Raw genomic sequence first — 22,143 nt, forward strand, 5'->3', positions numbered from 1 at the left:
AGGAGCCAGCCCAGGGGAAAGTTTGGGGGAAGACTGCTCACTCCTGCTGGTCCCTGAAGCCTGGCATTTGGAGGATGGGTGTGGGAGGTGGGGGAGGCCCCTGTATCAGCAGAGGGGACCCACCTCAGGTGAAAGGTGGGATGCAGACCGGACACACGAAGACACGCTGTGCTCACACACACCCCATCACAATCACATTCTGGACCCTGCCCTTCCCCCACCGCACATCCCCCAGTTCTGTTGGCTGACAACCGGGAGAAACGAACTCCAAGGACCACACCACCTGCCCCGCCCAGAGACAGCATCAAAGTCCCCCGCGGCCCCGCCCCTCGCCATAAGCCCCGCCCCGGCTTGCAACTGCTCCTGCGCGCTCCAAGCCGGGAGCGACTCCCAGAAGCCCTTGGGGCGCTGTCCTGTCTAGCGGCGCGGCCTGTACTTCCGGCCAGACTCGGTTACTATGTGGACAACCACCTGGGCAGCCGCGGTCCGGAAGGGCCAGGAGCCGCTGACTTGGGGCCGAGTCGACGGACGCTGTGTAGGCCCAGACGGGCCCTCTCCTTCCCGCCCTCTCTCCTCTTGGCGCCGCCGGGACGCCGGCCGGGACTCCGTTTCCCAGAGGGCGCCGCGGCTGACGGACGCGCTCACTTCCGGCGGCGGCCCGCCACCTGGGTTCCAGCTGGCCAGGCAGGGTGGTGGGCTCGGCGGCCGGCCGGGCGGGGCCGGCTGGGTGCCCGGCGTGCCCGGGCGGGCTGGGTGTGTTTTCGCGACCCCGGGGGCGTGTGCGCGCACGGTGGTGACATGCGGGGGACGGCGAGCGCGCGGGCCCGCGGCCTGGGATCCCCACCGCAGCGAGGCGTCCCCCGCACAAAGCCAGGAGCGGGCCGCGGCCGGAGCGCGGGGACCCCGGTTGCTTTCCCTTGCCCTGCCCGGGGAAGGCCGCGCGCAAGGAGTGGCTTCACATCCAGGGGCCAGCGGGGAGCGGCGACTACGGGGCCTGAGAATAGAGGTGAGTGTGACAGGTGGCCCGGCGGGTGGACGGGGACGAATTCATCCCCTCAGGGTGAGGGGAGGGTGGGGTCTGGGACAGGAGGCTTCTCGGGGCCCAAGTGCTAGTGAATGGCGTCCCTGGACTCCGGGGCTGTTGGATGGGGCCATCCAAAGGCCTGGAAATTCAACCCGAGAGCATCAGTCCGCGGTACAGGATCACTCTAACCGGCCACCTCCCTGTTTCAGGGCTCCTAGAGAGAAGACACCACCCCCCCTACCCGTGACAGCCCCTAGTAGAGTAGCGACCACATCCCAGGTGACCCTTCAAAACTGGTCCCATCCTACTCATGCTCGAGCATTTGACGCTCCACTTGTTGAATCCGTTTCAGATTTACAGCTGTCGTTTAAGACTCAGCAGGAAGGGAGCGTGGTGTAGATCTGGCCTGTAGCTACTTCTCTCTCTTCCCCCAGCTCTGCCTTCCAGGGACACGGCCTTTGTCCAGGTGAGGAGACACAAGCAGGAGGCGGCAGGGACAGAAATTGAACGGCAAGCCACCTCCCAGGTGAGTTGGCATTTCCTCTGTCCTCTCTGAAATGCAAGCTTGCTTTTCAGGACTTAATAATGTTTATTTTCTTTCAAAAGTTTTCAATCTAAGAGACCTGTCAGGGGAGCTGGTTCCCATTTCCTCACATTCTGGTGAGTGACGGGCTACAGGGACAGCCCAGGGCCTCCCTCCCTGCTTCCTCTTCATCCCACTCAGAGTTCGTTCTTCATTGAAGAAACGATTCAGCCCCTCCCTGTGCAGCTTTTCTCAGAGGGACTCTGACGGAGCAGAAAGGTACTCCTTAGCGCAAACAGGACAGCCCCTTGTGTTGTACCTGGTGTGCTTGGTACTCTCTTTGTGCCAGCCCCTGGAGAGACAGATGGCTAAGCCCCAGCCCCTGCTCCCAAGGAGCTCACAGCCTGTGGGTGGAAAGTCATGGAAGCATACAAGGTTCTGAGTGTGAGTTTTAGGACCAGGTACTGTGAGAGTAAGCGGGAGGAACTCTTGGCTCCTAGCTGCCTGTCGGGGAAGAGTAAGGATGTGATTTCTGAGCCCCATGTTTTGAAGGGAGGGGAGAGGTTTGGCAGACAGAAGAGGAAAGGGCAGCCCTGGTGCAATATGGAAGGCTGTCTTTTCCTCACTTGATTGCGTTCCTTCTTAGAATGCTAATAAATTCTTTGTTTCTGTCAGCTGTGTCTCCTAAATATGTGATCGCCAGCTCATAAACGTATGAGCTGGGTTCCAGTTGCCCAGACTGCATAGATTACCAGTGATCTCCATCCACATTACCAAAGGCAGTGCTCAGTTCTTCGTCTTTCTTGATTTTCTTTGGCACTTGACGACCGTTGGCGTTTGAAATAGTTCAGGGGTTGGCAGGCTTTCACTGTAAAGGGCCAGGTAGTAAATATTTTAGGCTTTGCAGGCTGTGAGGTCTCTGCTGCAGCTACTTCCCTCTGCCTTGTAGAGCTAAAGCAGCCACAAAAAATATGTAAGTGATTGGGTGGGGTTGCGTTCCAATAAAATTTTACTTACAAAAACAGGTAACTGCCACCCCCTGAAAGAGCTCGCCCTGGCCCTCCCACCTTCCTGACTTCTCAGCTTTCACTGCTGGTTCCTCCTCACCCTCCTGACCTACAGCTGTCCCTGTGCCTCTGGGCTCTGTACTTGGCTCTCTCTTCTTGTCTGTCTGCAGCACTTTCCTTGGGGAGGTCAGCCCATTCTTGTCTGCACAGACCAGCCAAGCACTGACTTCTCCCAATCCGCCTTTCCAGCCCAAATCTCTCCTCTGAGCTCCAGGCCTCTGTGTCCAACTGGACTCCTCCACATGAATGTCGAATAGGTAACACAAACCTAATACATCCAGACCCAGGTTCCTGGGGTTCCCCCCGACAATTGCCTCTGTCTCTGTGGCAGTTTCATGCTCTGAGTTACTCAGGTCAGAAGCTCTGCTGTCATTCTTGTCTCCTCTCTTGCCCTCACCTCCCACGTTTGGTCCATTTGCAAATCCCGTCAACACTGTTTTCATGTTGTACCCAGAATCTGACAGTTATCACCACTGCCACCACCGCGTCGGTCCTCATTATCTTGCCGTTGGCCCCGTCTACTCATGCTCCCCATGGTCGCTTCCCAATGCAGCAGCCAGAGGAGTCTGTTCTGCCACTCTCTGCTCAAACGCCCCAATGGCTTTCCCAAATGAAGGCCAGCTCCTTAATGTGACTGACAGGGCCCCGAGTGACCCGGCCCCCTGAACTCTGACGTGTGCTACCACACTCCCCCGTCACTCACTTTACTTTCTCAAAAGTTGCCTTCTCGTTTTCCTGATCACTGTGTCTAAAATTTCAGAGCCTCCCACCCAAATTCCTCACATCCCTCTTCCTTGCTTTACATTTTAAGACTCTTAGCACTTTTCAATATACTATATACTTAGTTTATCTGGTTTTCTCTTGTCTGATTCTCTTGTACCACAAAGTACATTTGACACAGGCAGGGATTTTGGATTCTTTTGCCCCAGCGCCTGATATGGAAAATAGGTGGTGGATGAATGTGTGAATGTAGTCTTAAAGTTCTCCTGGAGCCAATGTTTCACTATTTAATATAGCATTACAATGATACTTTTTATACCTGAAAATGTGCATTATTTCTGATCACTTTCTATGAGTATATTCCCAGAAGTTTTTCATTCCTGTGGATTAAAGTTTACCAAAGTTACATGAAAGCAAAATACTTTAAAAATTATATGTGGATGGAACAGCAGTAGGGTCTCAAAAGCTAGAATTCTAGATTTTACTTTTTTACTTTAAAAAAAAGTAAACTTTACCCCCATCAAAAAAATTATTACAGAATTTTCATTTGTGTATTTTAAAAATTAACTGAATTGAATTGAACCAAAAAAAACCCCTTTGATGCATTTTTTTTCTGTAAAATACTTTTTTTTTTTAAACTAGTTTGTTTGTTTTAATTTTTATTCATTTGTTTGGCTGCACCAGGTCTTAGTTGCGGTGTGTGTGATCTTTAGTTGCAGCACGTGGGATCTAATTCCCTGACCAGGGATCGAACCCGGGCCCCCTGCATTGGGAGCATGGAGTCCTAACCTCTGGACCACCAGAGAAGTCCCTCCTGTAAAATACTTTTTACTCTTTTTTTTCCTGTAAAATGTTAACACAAAGTATTTTTCTGTAAGGATAAGGTTGCTTTTTGGTTTTTATTTGTTTTTAAAGTTCATCTCATCTTTATTATGTTTGAGAGTTAAAGCACCAGATCAATTTCATATTATCAGTACAGATTCTGTACCTGTATGTTTCCTCCGTGGTGTAGTATGACCCTGTGAAACCCACCTGAAAGTCTGCACGTCTGTATGATGGCAACAGGAATAAGACCAGGACCTGCACATTCTCGCTGTGTCCTCACATGGTGGAAGGGGCTGGGGAGGTCTCTGGGGCCTCATCTGTAAGGACACTAATCCCATTCATGAGGGTGGGCCTCCCAGAGGCCCCCACCTCCAAATACCATCACACAGGGCATTAGGATGTCAACATAGGAAGTTTAGGGGGACACAAACATTCAGACAAAGAGCTGACAAAAGTCATTGATTCCGTATATAAGGAGCAATCTGTATAAACTGGGAAAATGTCTTAAAAGGATATGCACATACTGTTACTTTGGGGTCCCTCTGGAATATGAGATTGGAGAGATGGGGAAGGGGATGTTTCTTATTAAGAAGAAAAATCAAAACCAAAAAAACCCAGTTGCCAAGTATAAGAAAATATTTGAACTTGTATTCTTCTCTTTAAGGGCCCCCAAATTCCAGTTTTACCAATAACAAAGTAGTAACAAATGCTAGAAAAATAGGCAGCATTTTCTCTGGCTCCAACAGACTTATAAAGTTACTGTAAAGATCCTGTGAAGATATTTTAAAAGATACTGTAATTTATATACAATTTATATACTACATATAATGTATATATTTTGTTTCATTTAGTAAGGAATATCAGAAAGCTATTTGAATATCTGAAAAATTTAAGTACAAGACTTCCCAGCCAAGGAGTAGGCAGTTAGAATTGTAAGATTGGAACCTGAAAAAACCCATCATTCATTCATTCATTCACGCTGTGCCAGGTCTCAGTTGCTGCACGTGGGATCTGTGTTGTGGCATGCGAACTCTTAGTTGTGGCATGCATGTGGAATTGAACCTGGGCCCCTGCCTTGCGAGCACGGAGTCTTACCCACTGGACCACCAGGGAAGTCCCAAAATCCCATCTTTTAGAATTGGGTCAGAAAAGAAGCAGAAAAGTAGCCTCTGTCTCAGCACCTGTGTCTTTGAACGCAATTGAAAATGTTTGCCAAAAAAAAAATCTGCATTGAAATGTTTTGTTTGTTTTTAAACCGCTTTGTTGAGGCAAGATTGACACATAGAAAGCTGCACATTTTTAATATGTACAACTCGCTGAGTTTGAGGGTAAATACATACTCATGAAACCAGCACCCCCATCAAGGCCATAGACTTATCTATCAGTTCCCAGAGTTTCCTCCCTTCCCTCTTTAGTATTTTTACTTTTTTGGCAGTGAAAGCACTTAGCATAAGACCTACCTTCTTGGCCGACTTCAAGAATGCAGTGCAGGGAATTCCCTGCCGGTCCAGTGGTTAGGACTCCGTGCTTTCACTGCTGACGGCCCGGGTTCAGTCCCTGGTTGGGGAACTAAGATCCCACAAGCCATGGGGTGTGGCCAAAAAAGAAAAGAATACAGTGCAGTATTTTTAGCTATAGGCACTGTGCTGTACATTAGAACTCCAGAACTTACTCATCCTGCATTACTGAAACTTTGTACTCTTTGATCATCCCCATTTCCCCCTCCACTAGCCCCTGGAAGCCACCATTCTACTCTCTATTTCTAAGAGTTGGGACTATTTTAGATTCCACATATAGGTGAGATCGATCATGCAGTTTTTGTCCTTCTCTCTGGCTTATGTCACTTAGCATACGTTTCGAAATGTTTGGGTTTTCATATACCTAAATATTTCCACTGCTGAGTCTCGCGCAGTTTTCAAAACTTGAAGGCATTTAAAGAACCGCAGGTGCAAAATGCAGGTCAGTAACAGATCAGGGTGAACAACTCGGGGAACGAGAGCCAAGCCTGCCTAGTGAGGTAAGCGCTCCTGCCAGCCACTCAGCCAGCAAATCCGTTCCTCTGCCTTTGAGGCTGGGTGCACTCACTTGAGGACTTGCTGCTGTGAGCTGGCCTGCATTTGAGCACGTCTTTGCTCAAGGCTGACTAAGCAGTTCCCGGCTGTTTCCCGCAAGTGTTACCAGGTGTTTTCTGTGTTTTATGGGGCCTTGGCGTCTCCCGCTTAGGAGAGCCCTGCATCGGGACTTCACCATCTCCACACAAAGCAAGATACCACTCACAGAACCGTTTACACAGTTCAGTTAAAAATCTTCAAAGTTGGTGCAAGTTAAAGAACGTGTGATAGTATTATATATTATTCAACAGATAACAAATCTCCAAGGCGCTTTCGTTGCTGGTAGAATTTAAATGGAAAGGTTGAGCCGTGGGTCAGAGTCGGCAGAGCGAACGTTCATTTGGTGTTTACAAGGCACCTCACGTTCTGAGCGCCGTGCTTGTGCTATCCTTTTTAACCCATGGCACGGTCTGTGAGGTTGGTTTTATTGATGTTTCCCTTTTAAACATGGGCAACTGAGACGTAGAGGGGTTAAGTAACTAGCCGAGGTTTCAGAGCTGGTGAGTGGACAGAGTCCTTAATTCAGCCTTCGGGGTAGTTGGACTTTTTTGCTTCCTGATTTGAGTCTATGCTTTTGAAAATCCCAAGGCTGCCAGATATTTAAATATACCTTCTGTTAGCCTCAGATTCTGGGGGTCAGAGTTTGAATTGAATAAATGTTCAAAATACATTAGGATGTATCAGCATTGTACACTGAAATCATAAAATTATGCCACATAAAATTCCACCAGCAGTGCATGAGTAGCAGACCCAGTCGTAAACGGGCTTGCAATGCCTCCTCGATACTTGCCCGCTTCTCTGAGATGGTACCTTGATTCTTTTTTTGTAATTGTGGTGTAGTTGACAACATAGTGATTCACAATTTTTAAAGGTTATACTCCACTTATAACTATTATAAAATGTTGGTTGTATTCCCTGTGGTGTACAATACACCTTGATTCTCAAAGGCATCTTATTAATGAAAAGCTTTATCGTATTTTTCATTCTAATTATACACTCATCTTTATTTCAGAAAAAAAGAATTCGGTTAGTTTGTTTTAAATGAACATTCAACCTGTGATGAACACTAAAAGCAAATAGAAATCCTTAGAACACAGTTTGGGGTTTAGTCATGTGATGTTCACCTCCAGGTTTATTTCCCCATTCGTTTTTTTTTTTTTTTTTCCCCGGGAGAAAGAAGAATTTATCATTACTTGCAGGAAGTGATGAGAACACCGGGGATCTTTCCCAAAGCAGTGTCTCCTGTTTCCCCATTCTTGTGCTGATCCAGGGCTGGATGTCCTCATGGACTGTCCTCTTGGTAAAAAACGCTCTGGTACCTGTTGTGCGTGGAACAATTTAGCCTCCGTTGTTTATTGTTTCTAATTGATGTCACATATTTCTCTTGTATGTACCTCCTGTCACCAGCACAAAATTGCGAGTTCTCCGAGGGTAGAGGCTCTCTATTTTTCTCTTTCCTCTGAAGTTTACAGTGTAATGAGGCCCGCTGTCCAGTAATTAACTAGATATCCACATCACTGGGTATTTTCCCTTACATGTATAATCTCCTACCTAAAATGAAGGGGGTAACCCTTAGGCCCCTATATTAACTTGCAAGGACTGCCATAAGGAGAACACCACAGGCTGAGCAGCTAAAACAACAAACAGTATACCGTTCTGGAGGACAGAAGTTTAAGACCAAGGGGTGAGCGGAGTTGGTTTCCCCTGAGGCCTCTCGTTGACTTGTAGACAGTCGCCATTTCGCTCTGTTGTCACATGGTCCTCCCTCTGCGCTCACCCATCCCTGATTTCTTCCTCCTCTTAACAAGAATACCAGTCAGATTGGATCAGGGCCCAACCGTGTGACTTCATTTAACTTTTAGTCACCTCTTTGAAGGCCCCGTCTCCAAATACAGTCACCTTCTGGGTATGGGGGGTTGGGGCTTCGACTTGTGCATTTGGGGGGCAGGGCCTGAGCACTGGTCCAGCAGGAATGTGCTTTTGTCGTTTCAGAGCTTGGTGACATTTGGGGATGTGGCTGTAGAGTTCTCCCCAGAGGAGTGGGAGTGGCTGGACTCTGCTCAGAGGAGTCTGTACAGGAGTGTGATGCTGGAAAACTACAGGAGCCTGGTCTCGCTGGGTAAAGGCCCCCCCTCCCTCCTCATCACCACACCCTGCACCATCCTCTTCCTTCAAGCCAAGGACAGACCCACAGCATGACCACGTCCCGTTTCTTCTTACATATTTAGGACTTTGTGTTTCTAAGCCCAAAATGATCTCCTCACTGGAACAGAGGAAGGAGCCCTGGGCGGCGAAGAGAACGTTGACAAGAGGCGGGTGTCCAGGTGAGCATGGGAGACCCAGGTGGGATGAGGCCATGGCAGTCGCAGCTCCGCGCCTTCAGACACCTGGGATCATCAGCAGCCTTGAGCCTCTGGCCTGGAGGGAAAATCTAGGCCTGGGCTTTGCAAATTCTCCTTCTCCCCATCTCTTCTCTCCACCTCTGCTTCCCCCCCAACCAAGTGTAACTTTTTTGTTTGTTTGTTTTTGTGGCCATGCCACGCAGCCTCTGGGATCTTAGTTCCCCAACCAGGGATCAAACGCGCTCCCCCCTGCAGTGGAAGGCAGGGTCCTAACCCCTGGACCACCAGGGAAGTCGTGTTACAATTCTTGTAACTCTTGTCCTGTCCTCTGGATCTCATGTTTTCCCAGCACCCGTCTTACCCTTTTGCTTTTCACACTTACACAGTCGTCACTTTCTTTAAAAATCTTCAGCTGATTCTGATGTAGGTTTTACTATCTTATTTCTCTTTGATGAAATGACTTTCATTTACAGACTTCTTTTAACTGATTGTTACTGCACGTCAGCTTTGAGTGAGCCCACCAGGTGCTGGCTGGGAAGATGAGCATAAGCTGTTAGAAAACTAACCATCCCGTAGGGGCGATAAGACATTTCTGTACACTTAAGTGCAGTAGAAAGTACTGTCCTACATATGATTAGTGTAAATAGGTACCTAAGAGGAAGAAAAAAGTTATTCCCGGTTTCAAGCCAGGGAAACAAGGTACAAGAGTAGAGCCTTGAGCAGAAAGGTGAGAACGAGAAGAAAGACATTGGTAGTTCAGGAGAGGATTTGTGTTGAGCCGTGATCCATCTGGGGTCCAGGCGGACTTCCCCCGTGCAAACAGGCTGCACACAGGTGGGCGACTGGCTCTCAGAAGGAAAGGACACTGATTCTGATTTGATGGTATGTTCCTGCAGATATTGTGATGCAGATATCATCATATTTATACCACTTGGGAGTACAGAGATTTCAACCACAACACTATTTCTGGAATAGCAAGTTAACCAAGTAAGACAAGGAATCAGAATTACAGATTTCTTTTGGAGGTTCCTGTAATAGGAACTGACTACCATTTCTAAAGAATTGAGAATCTTGTAAGACCTCTTTGTTCAAAGCGTACTTCGGCAGAAAAGTTTGTATCAACAGGACAGTTTACAAACTCTGACGACTCACATGGGTCATCGTATGGCCCAGGAGAACTGGAATGGCGTTTTGGGGAAAAGTTTTCCATTTATCATGGTACTAAATCACATTCTCTGAGCAGTTTTCTGAGACAGAACTGTTTTTTTCCCTTCTGTTGACCCTTCTTCTGTTGCTGAGACTGTAGTTGATTTTGAAGACTTGTACTTTTAAGGCCAGAATCTGAACATTGGTTAGTTAGCATTGTAATCAAAAAAAAAAAAAGGAGACGTTAGTTTTTAAAAACAAAGAGAGAGAAGAAATTTTTGCTAAATAAAATGGAGAAAGAGTCAAAGTGAGACTTCCATAATAGCGCTGAGATAAGGATCATATAGCATTTCCTTCAATAGGCTCTGCCCCTCTTTGTCTATTTTGGCCACATTTTATCTTAGATTTAAATCTCTGTGAGCTCTCTCACCTCCTGCACTTCGATCTCTTTCTCCAGTCTCCTGCTAAAACCATAACATGCACTACTTGGTCAACCTTTAGGTGTGAAAACTCACATTGTGTCCTTTAGGGTTAAAGCTACACAAATTTGGGAATGGAAGGCCAGTTGGTCATATAAAACAGCTTTCGAAACAGTATACTTTTTTTGAGGATTTTTTCCCATCTGATTACATTTTGGAAGATTTCTTCATACTGGTATATAATCGAAGAGATATTTACCTTCTTAAAAATATCTTTTAGACTCACGGGCTCTGCCAAAGACCAAGGAGTTATCTTCAAAGAAGAGCTTCTGTGAAGAAAAGTCATCCCAGGCGGTGCTAATGGAGAGGCCCACAACCTACAGTCTGGAGTGCTCCGTTCTAGGGGAAGACTGGGGTTACAGTGCTGTGTTGGAGAGGCATCTGGTGAGTCAGGGTGTAAATGGAAGGGGAGACACGCTTACAGATAAGTTGCATGAGGTAGACTTGGCGAGATTCCTAGTAAGGCACTTACAGAGGCAGTGCTGATGACTCCCAGGAGCTTCCTTGTGTCCTTCACAAAGAAACCCTTCCTTAGGAAAGCGATCTTGTCTGCAGTAAGTGTGGGAGAAGTTTCCGTTGGAATCCAGGGCTGCATACCGACAGAGTGTCCCCCCAGAAGAGAGAGTACCTGCAGTCTTGATACACACAAGGGGGAACACTGGGTCACAGCAAGTCGTAAACAAGTCTGTTTAAATCAGAAATGTTCGACTTGTAATGGATGTGAGAAGACTTTGAATAGGATCTCAACCCTTCCTTTTCATCAGAGATTTCATATGAGAGAAAAACCCTCTGCAGACTTAATTGAACGTGTGTTGAACGTCAGGAAGCCTCCAGTGAACTTCAGAAAATCCATACTCTCTGTATCTTCATTCTCCTCCAAGAAATTATAGATTCTCCATGGCACAGTTTCCCCTATTTTTCTTTTCTTTCCCCCTAAACATATACGACATAGCTAGCTCAGTCGTCAAGTGACCGGCATCACTCAGAACCTAGTGAAAATTCTTGGTACATCACAGCATGTGGATGCAGCCCACCCCACAGAGCCATCGTGGGTTCACGAGCACGGTTTGATGAGAAATGTGTTTGTACCATTTCAGGGCTTGGTGACCATCACGAACATGGCCGTAGATGTCTCCCAGCAGCCAGACCCAACTCGGAAGAGTTTCTGTAAGAATGTTGTGTGGGAGGACCACAATCTGGGGGCAGTAGGTAAGGATGTTCCTCTCCGAAATCTGAAACTTCAGGAGCCCCCACTTTCGTTCCTCAGTTTTGAATTGTGTGTGGGGGTGGGGGGTGGGGGGGGGTGGCAGGGTTGTCTTCCAAAGCACTGGGTTGAATTTTTACTCGCAATTCTTAAGAGTGTGACGTTTGTAGAGTTGAGAGTTAGTATCTCTGTCATACTTGAAGCATCAACTTCAATATCCTTAAAATACTCTTCACTTTTCTTCCTGGTCCTTCCTGTAATAAAGCACTCTTCCTTCAAAGCCAAGGAATTGGTTGTCCATTTAAGAATGCCAAGGGTATGACTGAAACCACTGTCTTTTCCCATGTGCAGGACATTGTGTGTCTGAGCCAGACTTGGTCTCTTTGCTGGACCTTGGGAAGGAACCCTGGGTGGTGAAAGGAGAGCTGGCAAGAGGCCCATCCCCAGGTGAGCGCGAGAGGCCTGGGGTGGAAATGCCACTGCAGGCCAGAGTGTAGTTCTCACCAAAGAGGCCAGGTGCTCCCTAACGTACAGAGAAAGCCCACCACGTCCTCGGGTCTGGAAAGAAGATTGAGATCCGAGCTTTGAAAATTACATTATCCTCCCCTCCCCTCCTCCCCTCCCTCCTCCCCTCCCCTCCTCCCCTCCCTCCTCCCCTCCGCTCCTCCCCTCCCTCCTCCCCTCCCCTCCTCCCCTCCCTCCTCCCCTCCCCTCCTCCCCTCCCTCCTCCCCTCCCCTCCTCCCCTCCCTCCTCCCCACCCCTCCTCCCCTCCCTCCTCCCCACCCCTCCTCCCCTCCCCTCCCCCTCCTCCCCTCCCCTCCCCTCCCCCTCCTCCCCTCCCCCTCCTCCCCTCCCCTCCTCCCCTCCCCTCCTCCTCCTCCCCTCCCCCTCCCCTCCCCCTCCTCCCCTCCCCCTCCCCTCCCCCTCCCCCTTCCCTCCCCTCCTCTCCCCTCCCCCTCCTCTCCCCTCCCCCTCCTCTCCCCTCCCCCCTCCCCCTCCCCCTCCTCCCCCTCCTCCCCTCCTCCCCTCCTCCCCCTCCTCCTTCCTCCCCTCCTCCTTGCCCCCCCACCCCACCTTCTCTTGGTTGATAACTCCTCCCTGTAGCTCTGCTCCTGTCCTTGGCCACTCAGACATGGATCAGCCACTTGGTTCTTTAAATGATCTCTTCCAGACCCCGAGGGTTTCTGGAGCTGTCTTCCAAAGGTCTGATGTTCGTAGTCACATGGCCACTCACTTCGTGATGCATCCATTCCTGTAAGAACCACAAATTGAAGGAGGGAGCCACTTGGCTTGACATTGGCAGGCGATTGGAGAATGAGGGAATTTACACTTCTGTCCTCAGCCATCAAATATTTACATCAAATATGACATGTGCATGGATGACTTGCATAAACCAGAGCTTGTGAAATTCCCAACATGGCCTTAAAGAGGCAAAGGACAGGGTTCCCCCCAGAGAATCCTTGTCTGGGTTGGAGAGGGTGGCCAGGTGGATTGCAAGAAGACGTGGGCGGAGGGCCGTTTCTTCGATACACAAGGAAGGAAAAGAAACTTCTTTTGAAAATAATGGTTTTCAGAAAGTGTAATCCTGTCACCTGTCTGGGAAAGGAATAGAAAATCATAACCTGTAATCACAATATGTTAACAAGACAACTTCAGGCCCTTCAAGCCCTGATGAACACATATGTTGTTTTATGTGGTAGAAATAGAGTTCGCGTTCTGTCCTGCGTACCAGTGTTTTCACGTGAGTTCCATGTTCCGTGTGCCACTGCTCAATTAGGTTGCGTCACATTTCTTGGTGTTAAAAATATAACAGGCACCTTTATGTTAGTGAAGGCTGTACATTTTGGGGATGCCTGTATCCCTGGAAGTGAAAATCTGCTGAGCTCTGAGAGTTTTCTGTTCTAGTGACTCTAGCAATGGCCAGATGACTAGATGTATGGGTTTAATTGCATCATCGTAGCATTGGGTAGTTTGGTGAAAATGTTTAGCTTATTATTTGGTGAAAGATTATAGCCTAAGGTTATTTTTTTATTATGAAAATGAGTTGAATACTTTCCTCAAATTTTGTTATTGTCTTTATCCTTTTGTAAAATGTCCCTCATTTATATCCATTTCTCTATTTGTGTCTTAAATTTTTTTTGTTTTTGATCTTTTTTTAATATTTGGCTGTGTCCAGTCTTAGTTGTGGCATGCAGGATCTTTCATTGCGGTGCGCGGGCTTATCTCTAGTTGTGGCGTGTGGGTTTTCTCTCTCTGACTGTGGTGCATGGGCTCCAGAGCATGTGGGCTCTGCAGTTTGCAGCACACGGGCTCTCTAGTTGAGGTGCACAGGCCCAGTAGTTATGACCACGCAGCATGTGGGATTTAGTTCCCTGACCAGGGTTCAAACCCACATGCCCTGCATTGGAAGGCGGATTCTTTACTACTGGACCACCAGGGAAGTCCCTATTTTTTTGTTTTTTGGGGTTTTTTTTCCTTTTTTGGCTGTGCTGCACAGCATGTGGCATCTTAGTTCCCCAACCAGGGATCAAACCCATGCCCCCTGCAGTGGAAGTGCAGAGTCTTAACCACTGCACTGCCAGTCCAGTCCCAGTGGGGTTTTTTTAATGTGAACATTAATTTTTTAATGTATTGTTTCAAACTATCTTTTACATATGGTAATAAGTATTTTTCTTTTCACTAGAATTTTTTAAGTTGTACATAAAATCTTTAAAAATGTTATATAGTCTAATATATTACTACTTTTATGATTTCTCCTTCTATTTGTATCCTTAGAAAGTAGACAGAAACTTATATCTAAGTGGCTCTCTAGTATTACAATATATGGAAATACCATAATTTACTTAACTAATTTACTGTTGAGGATATTTGAACCTTTAGGTTTTTTCTGGTTTTCACCTGTAATAAACTGTGGTCCAGTTTGTTCATATCTCTTTGCATGATCAAAGTATACATGTCTTTTAAGTTTCATGAACATAATAACAGGCTGTAACACCATTGGTAAACAATATATGAGAATACCTGTTTCCATACATCTTCACTAATAGTATTTTGGGTTTTTTTAAATATTTTCCAAGCTGTGGGGTGAAAATTGAGTTTTGTTTAATTTTTATTTTGCAGACTACTTGTGAGGTTGTGAATACATGTGTTTAAATCCATTCAGGGTTTATACTCTGTTAGTGATGTCTTCATGCCCATTGCCCACATTTCTGCTGGGTCATATTTCCTTGCTTGTATATAGCATGAATGTAAATCCTGTTTTATAAATGTGATATTTTTCCCCCAATTTCCTGTGGCTTGAAAGGTTGCATGTGGTGTTTCTTGCTATCCAGTATTTTAGATTGGTAGCTTCATTTATAGAAGCTTTAGCTTTGATTTTTGTTTCATTCATGGTTTTTTGTTTCTGTTAATAGATATATTACTCCCATTTGTACTGTACAACAAATTTGTTTGGTCTTGTTTCTGTTGCTTATTTAATTCTTCCTTGTTTCTCTCCATGAATACATTATTAAGTCTTTCTATCCATGAACACAGGATGTCTTTCCATTTATTTGGCTCTTAATTTTATTAAGCAGTGTTTGTAGTTTTCAGTGTACAGTCTTGCACCCTTTAAGGTAACTTTTTTCCTCAATAATTTATTCCTTCACTGCTATTTTTCATGGAATTATTTTCATAATTTCCTTTTCAGATTGTTCATTCCTAGTGTATTGAAATACAGCTGATTTTTGTGTGTTGATCTTGTATACTGCAGTTTTGATGACTTGATGTATTAGCTCTAATACCTTTCTTGTGGATTGTTTAGGGTTTTCTATATATGGGATGATATCATCAGCAAGTACAGTTTTTTTTTTTCCTTTCTAATTTGGATGCCTTTTATTTCTATTTAATTGCTCTGGCTGGAACTTCCCAGGTATCTTTGTCTTGTTATTGACCTAAGAAGGAAAGCTTTCAGTGTTTAGATGCCATTAAAAAAAATACTTTATTTTCCTTTTTTAAAGATCATCTTTTCCCAAACATCTGGCTCTCTGCATCATCTCTCTCCCCAACACCACTTTGATCTCTGTACATTTATTGTGATATAGCTCTACTTGCACAAGTTTTTGGTACATGCTAAGTGATTTAGCAAAGGGATTTCAGACATAATCATTCCTCCCTGCAAGCTTGTAGTCTGAGGTAAGCCATATACCCGATCAGTGGTGTGTATGATGTAATCAAATATAATATCAGCACTCACTATTTTTATAGAAACAGTCTTTCCAGAATGAGAAATTCCATTACTTAAATGGCCAGAGAAGAAGTGACGATTTTGTCAGGCTTGCAGAAGCAAGCAGGTCAGTGTAAAAATGATTTCTGTGTGACCGCTGAACTTTAGCCATCAGTTGGCACTGTAGGTTCTGTTGAAATCAGTCAAATAAGATACAGTTGACAGAAACACCATTTCTGGTTGTAGGGGAGTGATTGGGCTTTCAGGACTCTTAATGAACGTCATAGAATACACTGTCCTTTTGTGTTTGGTGTGCTTCTTGGAACAACTTTGGTGACATGATGACTGCCCTGGCATCAAAGCTGCATAGCCAGGGGTGAGAAAGGGTGAAGAGAATGACTGTCATAGACTGTATTTTTAGGTGATGTGATTACAGAACATTTTTCCGACTCCTGATGCTTCTGATGTGTGACTGATTCCACATACATTTATCTTTTTTTCTATTCACCTCTCTGGGTTCCTGTATGAATCCAGTCTGGGGTCGTCTTACATACATTGTAGACTGCATGTTCACATGTTTTAGAGGTGCACAATTTATGTGGTTTAATTAGGGTTTAATTCACCAATTAGTGAGTTTCTTCACAGTTTTCCTTTTAGTAGATTCCTTTTCTCCCAGCCTATGATAAAAGAAATGTTTGTTTCTTTTCTTGATATCTTTCAGGCCAGCAGTCTATACATGAGACCCAGGAGTTATTTCCGAAGCAGGATTCATTTGCTGAAGTGGTAACGGACAGAACTTCAAACACTAACCTAGAGAGTTCCACTTTCAGAGGAAGCTGGGATTCTGAGGGTCTGTTTGAAAGGAAGCTGGCAGGTCAGAAGACACAATTCAGGCAGGAGGCAGTCACTCACAACAAAACTCTCTCTAAGGAAAGAGAGTGTCCGTATAACAAATCTGGAAGATGGTTCCACTTGGACATTTCAGAAGAGAGAGTTCACCGCTGTGATTCAGTTAAGAAAACTTTCCCCCCAAGTTCAGTGGTAATAAAACATGCAGGGATCTATGCAGGAAAAAAACTTTTCAAATGTAATGAATGTAAGAAAACCTTTACCCAGAGCTCATCCCTCACCGTGCATCAGAGAATTCATACTGGAGAGAAGCCCTATAAATGTAAGGAATGTGGAAAGGCCTTCAGTGACGGCTCATCCTTTGCCCGACATCAGAGATGTCACACCGGCAAGAAGCCCTACGAATGTATGGAATGTGGGAAAGCCTTCATACAGAACACATCCCTTATCCGTCACTGGAGGTATTATCACACTGGGGAGAAACCCTTTGACTGCATCGACTGTGGGAAAGCCTTCAGTGATCACATCGGACTCAATCAGCACAGGAGAATTCATACTGGAGAGAAGCCCTACAAGTGTGATGTGTGTGACAAAGCCTTTAGGTATGGCTCATCCCTGACTGTCCATCAGAGAATTCACACAGGAGAGAAACCGTACGAATGTGAGGTGTGTAGAAAAGCCTTTAGCCATCATGCCTCACTCACTCAGCACCAAAGGGTGCATTCTGGAGAGAAGCCTTTTAAATGTAAAGAATGTGGGAAAGCCTTTAGGCAGAATATACACCTTGCTAGCCATCTGAGGATTCATACTGGTGAGAAGCCCTTCGAATGTGGGGAATGTGGTAAGTCCTTTAGCATCAGTTCCCAGCTGGCCACCCATCAGAGAATTCATACCGGAGAGAAGCCCTATGCTTGTAAGGTCTGCAGCAAAGCTTTCACCCAGAAGGCTCACTTGGCACAGCATCAGAAAACTCACACAGGAGAGAAACCCTATGAGTGTAAGGAGTGCGGGAAGGCCTTCAGCCAGACCACACACCTTATTCAACACCAGCGAGTTCACACGGGAGAGAAACCCTATAAGTGCATGGAATGTGGGAAGGCCTTTGGCGACAACTCCTCCTGCACTCAGCACCAGAGGCTTCACACTGGCCAAAGGCCCTACGAATGTATTGAATGTGGGAAGGCCTTCAAGACAAAGTCGTCCCTCATCTGTCATCGCAGAAGTCACACTGGGGAGAAACCTTACGAATGTAGTGCGTGCGGCAAAGCCTTCAGCCATCGGCAGTCCCTTAGCGTCCATCAGAGGATTCACTCTGGAAAGAAACCGTATGAATGCAAGGAATGCAGGAAAACCTTCATCCAAATCGGACACCTCAATCAGCACAAAAGAGTGCACACGGGAGAGAGACCCCACAACCATAAGAGAAGCAGAAAGGTCTTCAGGCAGAGCACACACTTTGCACATCAGAGAATCCACACTGGAGAGTCACCTGCACGCCCCTCTTTACCTGCTACATCAAATCCTGTGGATCTGTTACCCAAGTTTCTCTGGAATCCACCCTCACTCCCATCACTATAGTCCTGAGACATTGTGGCTCAGATAGACCACTCCAGCAGTTTAAAACCTGTTCTCTCTCTTTCTGTCTATTCTGTTCTTGTCCTGTACAAGTTTGTTCTTCACATTGTTGCAGTTAGAACGTGAAGATTTTTGTTTTAAGTGAAAACAATTCATTTACTCCTCATGTAAACACTTATGTTGAGATCCTTCATATTGATTAATGCATAAGATGTGTGTAGCACAATGGCTGGTCCATACTAAGCGTTCAGTAATGTTAGCTCTTTTAAAAACATTGTTTTCAGACATTGAAAAGTTACCATAGGCAACTCTGACTGAAAATGATGCATAGAATGAAGCTAAGAGAAGCCGGATATTAGGTCAGGAACAGGCGTTTCAAGACAGTGAGGCTTTGCCCGTTCTGGTTTAAAACTTGATTCCATAATGTTGAGTTAGTATTATAGCTTTTCATTTATCTGCATAAAGTGTAAGGTGCTGTGACCTTGTTGGTGAGAAAATTACATCTGACAACAGTCTTAGAAAGTGTGTAGAGAACATGGGTGAGGAGGCCACCTGGAAGAAAAGAACTGAAACAATCAGAGGAGAAGACAAGGTTCACCTGCGTACATTTAAACCTTCTGACATGTATTAGAAAATTTGGCAAGATTTGATCATTTAAAGTCACCTGGGCTTATGCGTGAATTCCATTAAAGTTTCAAAGAACCACTAACCTTGAGGCAGACTAATCTTGACTATGACTCATGGCCAGAGCCTCACTGTTTCGTATGGCCCATGATCTGAATTTTAAAAATTATTTTAATGGAGGAACAAGTGAATAGAATAATAGCTTAAGACAACATGAAAATTATATGAAATTTAAATTTCAGTGTCCGTAAATAAAGTCTTATTGGCTCACAGCCATGCTCATTTGTTTACATATTGCCTAGGGCTGCTTTCACTCTACAATAGCAGACCTGAGTAGCTGCAACAGAGACAGTATTGCCTGCAAAACTTCAAATATTTACTCTCTGTCCTTGTGCAGAGAAAGCGTGCCGACTCCTGCTCCAGTGCAGAGAAAAATACACAAAAGGTTCTAATTATTTTTATGAGGATAATACAACTCTCCCATCAAAAACAAGGAAAACTATAAAGCAACTTATGAATAGAGGTGAAAGAATGTTATTAAACTGTTGAACAATAGGAAATGTCAATAAAAAGAAATACTATATTTTTCTAGATGAAGTAATACTGTTAAAATGTTTGTAAATTGTCACTCCCAATAGAGTCTCAGTAGGATATGTTTGCTCTGACAGTTTTAGCTGAAAACCACACAAGGAAGGATGATTTGTCAAACATAGCAGGACGTTTAAAAAATGTTTTGGTGGGACTTCCGTGGCGGTCCAGTGGTTAGGACTCTGTGCTTCCATTTCAGGGGGTGCGGGTTTGATCCCTGGTGGGGGAGCTAACCTCGCCTGCCGCGTGGTGTGGCCAGAAAAAAAAAAAAATCGTTGAAAAAATGTTTTGGTATATAATAAGATTAGCGTTTCATTATTGGGGAAATGATGTTGTAACAATTGATTATCCACTCTCCACAAAGAGAAGCATACCTAGACCTTACAGAGAAATATAATACAGTTGTATTTATCGGCTCTAATTATGAAATAATATGTTAGAGGCGAACACAGAAAGGAGGAAGGCTCTACTGAGTAGGACATGGAGCCCTGGAAGACATGAAGAGAGTAAGCTGGCCTGTACAAAGATTTAAATAAACTTCGATATGGTGAAACGTGTCAAAAAAGATGTAAGAGGCAACTGGCAGAAAATACACACAACACATGAAAAAATATGTCATTTAAGAACAGAGTGCTATGACACAAAGCAGTCGGGGAACTAGGCAGTGCTTACCAACAGGCGTGTCACAGTGGAAGAATTCGAATAAAGAAAATTTGTTAGGTTCTTAACCTTGTTGCTCAGAAAATTACAGATTTAAAACGAATCTTCTTGACTCGCAGATGGATTAAAATCTAAACTGCAGTTAATTTCCCATACTAGTTATTGTGGCAAAACAGGAGGTTGTTCATCATTACCAGTGTAGATTTGTCTCCTCCTGTTTGGGGTGGCAATATGGCATGACCTATCCACACTATAAATATGCATTCCTTTTGAAACAGTAATTCTAGATCTAGGAGTTTCATCCCAATGGAATAAATATATAGATATAAATAATGTTTATTGCAAAATCTTTTTAATTACAATAAATAGGATTTCAGTATCCTGCCAAGCAGATTGATTAAATTGTGATTATTCAATACAGTATTGTCCAGTTAGCAGAAAGAGATTAAGCTCTACATATGCTCCTATGGAGTATTGTCTGTCTACAATATATTAAATGCAATATGTGATTTGCAGAACTTTATGTGTAAAATAATCTTGTAGTCATAGAGTCAAAATTAATATTGAATATATATGTGTGCGTGTATATGTGTGTGTGTCTATATATATATTTTTTTCAGTATATATGTTGAAATCTGTTTTTGTCTTTAACACATGCTTTTCCTAGCTCTTTGTTGTCACTTTGCCTTCATTCTGTATTGTACTGTTGGACTGCCAGTCACACATGGCTCTAATTAAGCCAGTCAGGTTTTTCATTCTTTGTATTTTGACCGGAGACATGAGGCAAATATTAGGCTTTATGTATGGGCCATAAGGGATGTTTTCTTTTAGTATTCATTTTGATTGGTTGGACCACTTGTTGTAACAGCTATTATAAAGATATGGAAGATCACTCCTGGACTGCAAATATGTGGAATTGAGTCATCCTTTGGCAGCAGCCTAAAGATTTCTGCATCTCTACCTGTCTGATCCATTAAAATGATTCCTGCATCCTCACATCCTAGTTTTGTTTAGTTCTTTAAATCTTCAAGGTATCTGGTATCCTTTCAATATTTAACTTCTAAGCTGGAGTCATCTTTTATTCTCATACAGAAATTGGTACTAGAGGATGATTCTCAGACTACAGAGAAGCAGAATATTAAGGGCTGATTGAAAGAGATAGGTTAAAAGACAGAGAAACTTGTAATCCTGTGTTGTGTTAGGAAAGGATAGTCATGATGTAGCAGGATCATAAGCTCACTGCACACAAGGGGCTGGATAGCTCTTACCAAAAACTAAAGGCAGTGAGCAATGCTAGCTCCAAAAGTAAGTGTGATGCTTGTTTACAATGAAATTAGATAATTAAAAGTGAAAGGCCACTTGAAATTCTGACCTTAAGAAAGGCATTGAAGTCAGACCTTTCTATGATTGTGTTGGGAGTCTTCTTAAGTGCTTCTAACCACGGGGCTGGCAAATCCTGAAACCCAAGTGCAACAGTAGATCCAGGTGTTTGCTGAGCTATGATACTTACTGAATTCCCAACCTCGCCACTTCTCTTAGATGAAAGTGAAGTGTGGGGAAAGATTTGAATCCATGTAACTGGAATGGGGCTATCACGAAAGAGTCAAGCATCTTAGAAAACTTTTGACTTTCTCAAACCTTAAGAAACCTCCCTACTTATTTTCTTTGCCATACATCTGTGACAAAACTCTTGAGTCTGCTTTTCTAGTCTGGAAATGCAGACAGGGAGGAGATTCATGTCATCCAGAAATATTTAATATCCTTTATTATATCAAAAATCTAGGACACATTTTTGGAAATGTCATCTCGAGGGTTAGAATTTACATTGCATAATATATAAGGACTTAAAAGAATTCAAGAGTTTATAGTGCTGGATTGGATCATTTATGTCCCTACCCCTGACTTATCTTTTGCAAGTTCCCCTGTCAGGTCTAGTAGTTTTTCTATGTTCTTTTGACATGAAGTACCAGCATATTAAAAATCTCCTGTCTCCTTTAGGTACTGGGATTTCTCATGACAGTGATTACATTTGGAAAGTGTACTGAACTAGGGCATGTGCAATAGCTGGAGTATAGGGCAACAGGTAATCTTGAGAATAAAATGAAATGTCACAATAAACACAGAAATCCTAAGAATGTTCTGATATCTGATATTTTTACCTTATTTCATTGATCCCCAAGGTTGAAACTGCACTAGGGTTT

The 22,143-nt window shown here is 44.5% G+C and overlaps 1 protein-coding gene across 1 annotated transcript; it reads left to right on the top strand.

The window, feature by feature from the left end:
• Nucleotides 1–74: 74 nt before the first annotated feature.
• On the top strand, nucleotides 75–20,900 carry LOC309836635 (uncharacterized protein; the record flags this gene model as incomplete). The annotated part of the gene is made up of 9 exons (XM_082676742.1): nucleotides 75–87; nucleotides 236–1,006; nucleotides 1,459–1,550; nucleotides 8,263–8,389; nucleotides 8,499–8,594; nucleotides 10,458–10,621; nucleotides 11,335–11,446; nucleotides 11,793–11,888; nucleotides 16,368–20,900. The coding sequence occupies 9 exons, from the start codon at nucleotides 75–77 to the stop codon at nucleotides 18,071–18,073; spliced, it is 3,177 nt and encodes a 1,058-aa protein (XP_082532868.1). The 3' UTR covers nucleotides 18,074–20,900.
• Between the last annotated feature and the right edge of the window lie 1,243 nt (nucleotides 20,901–22,143).

This window comes from Grampus griseus (genome assembly GCF_964374135.1).
Source record: "Grampus griseus genome assembly, chromosome: 19".
In the NCBI taxonomy this organism is placed as follows: domain Eukaryota; kingdom Metazoa; phylum Chordata; class Mammalia; order Artiodactyla; family Delphinidae; genus Grampus; species Grampus griseus.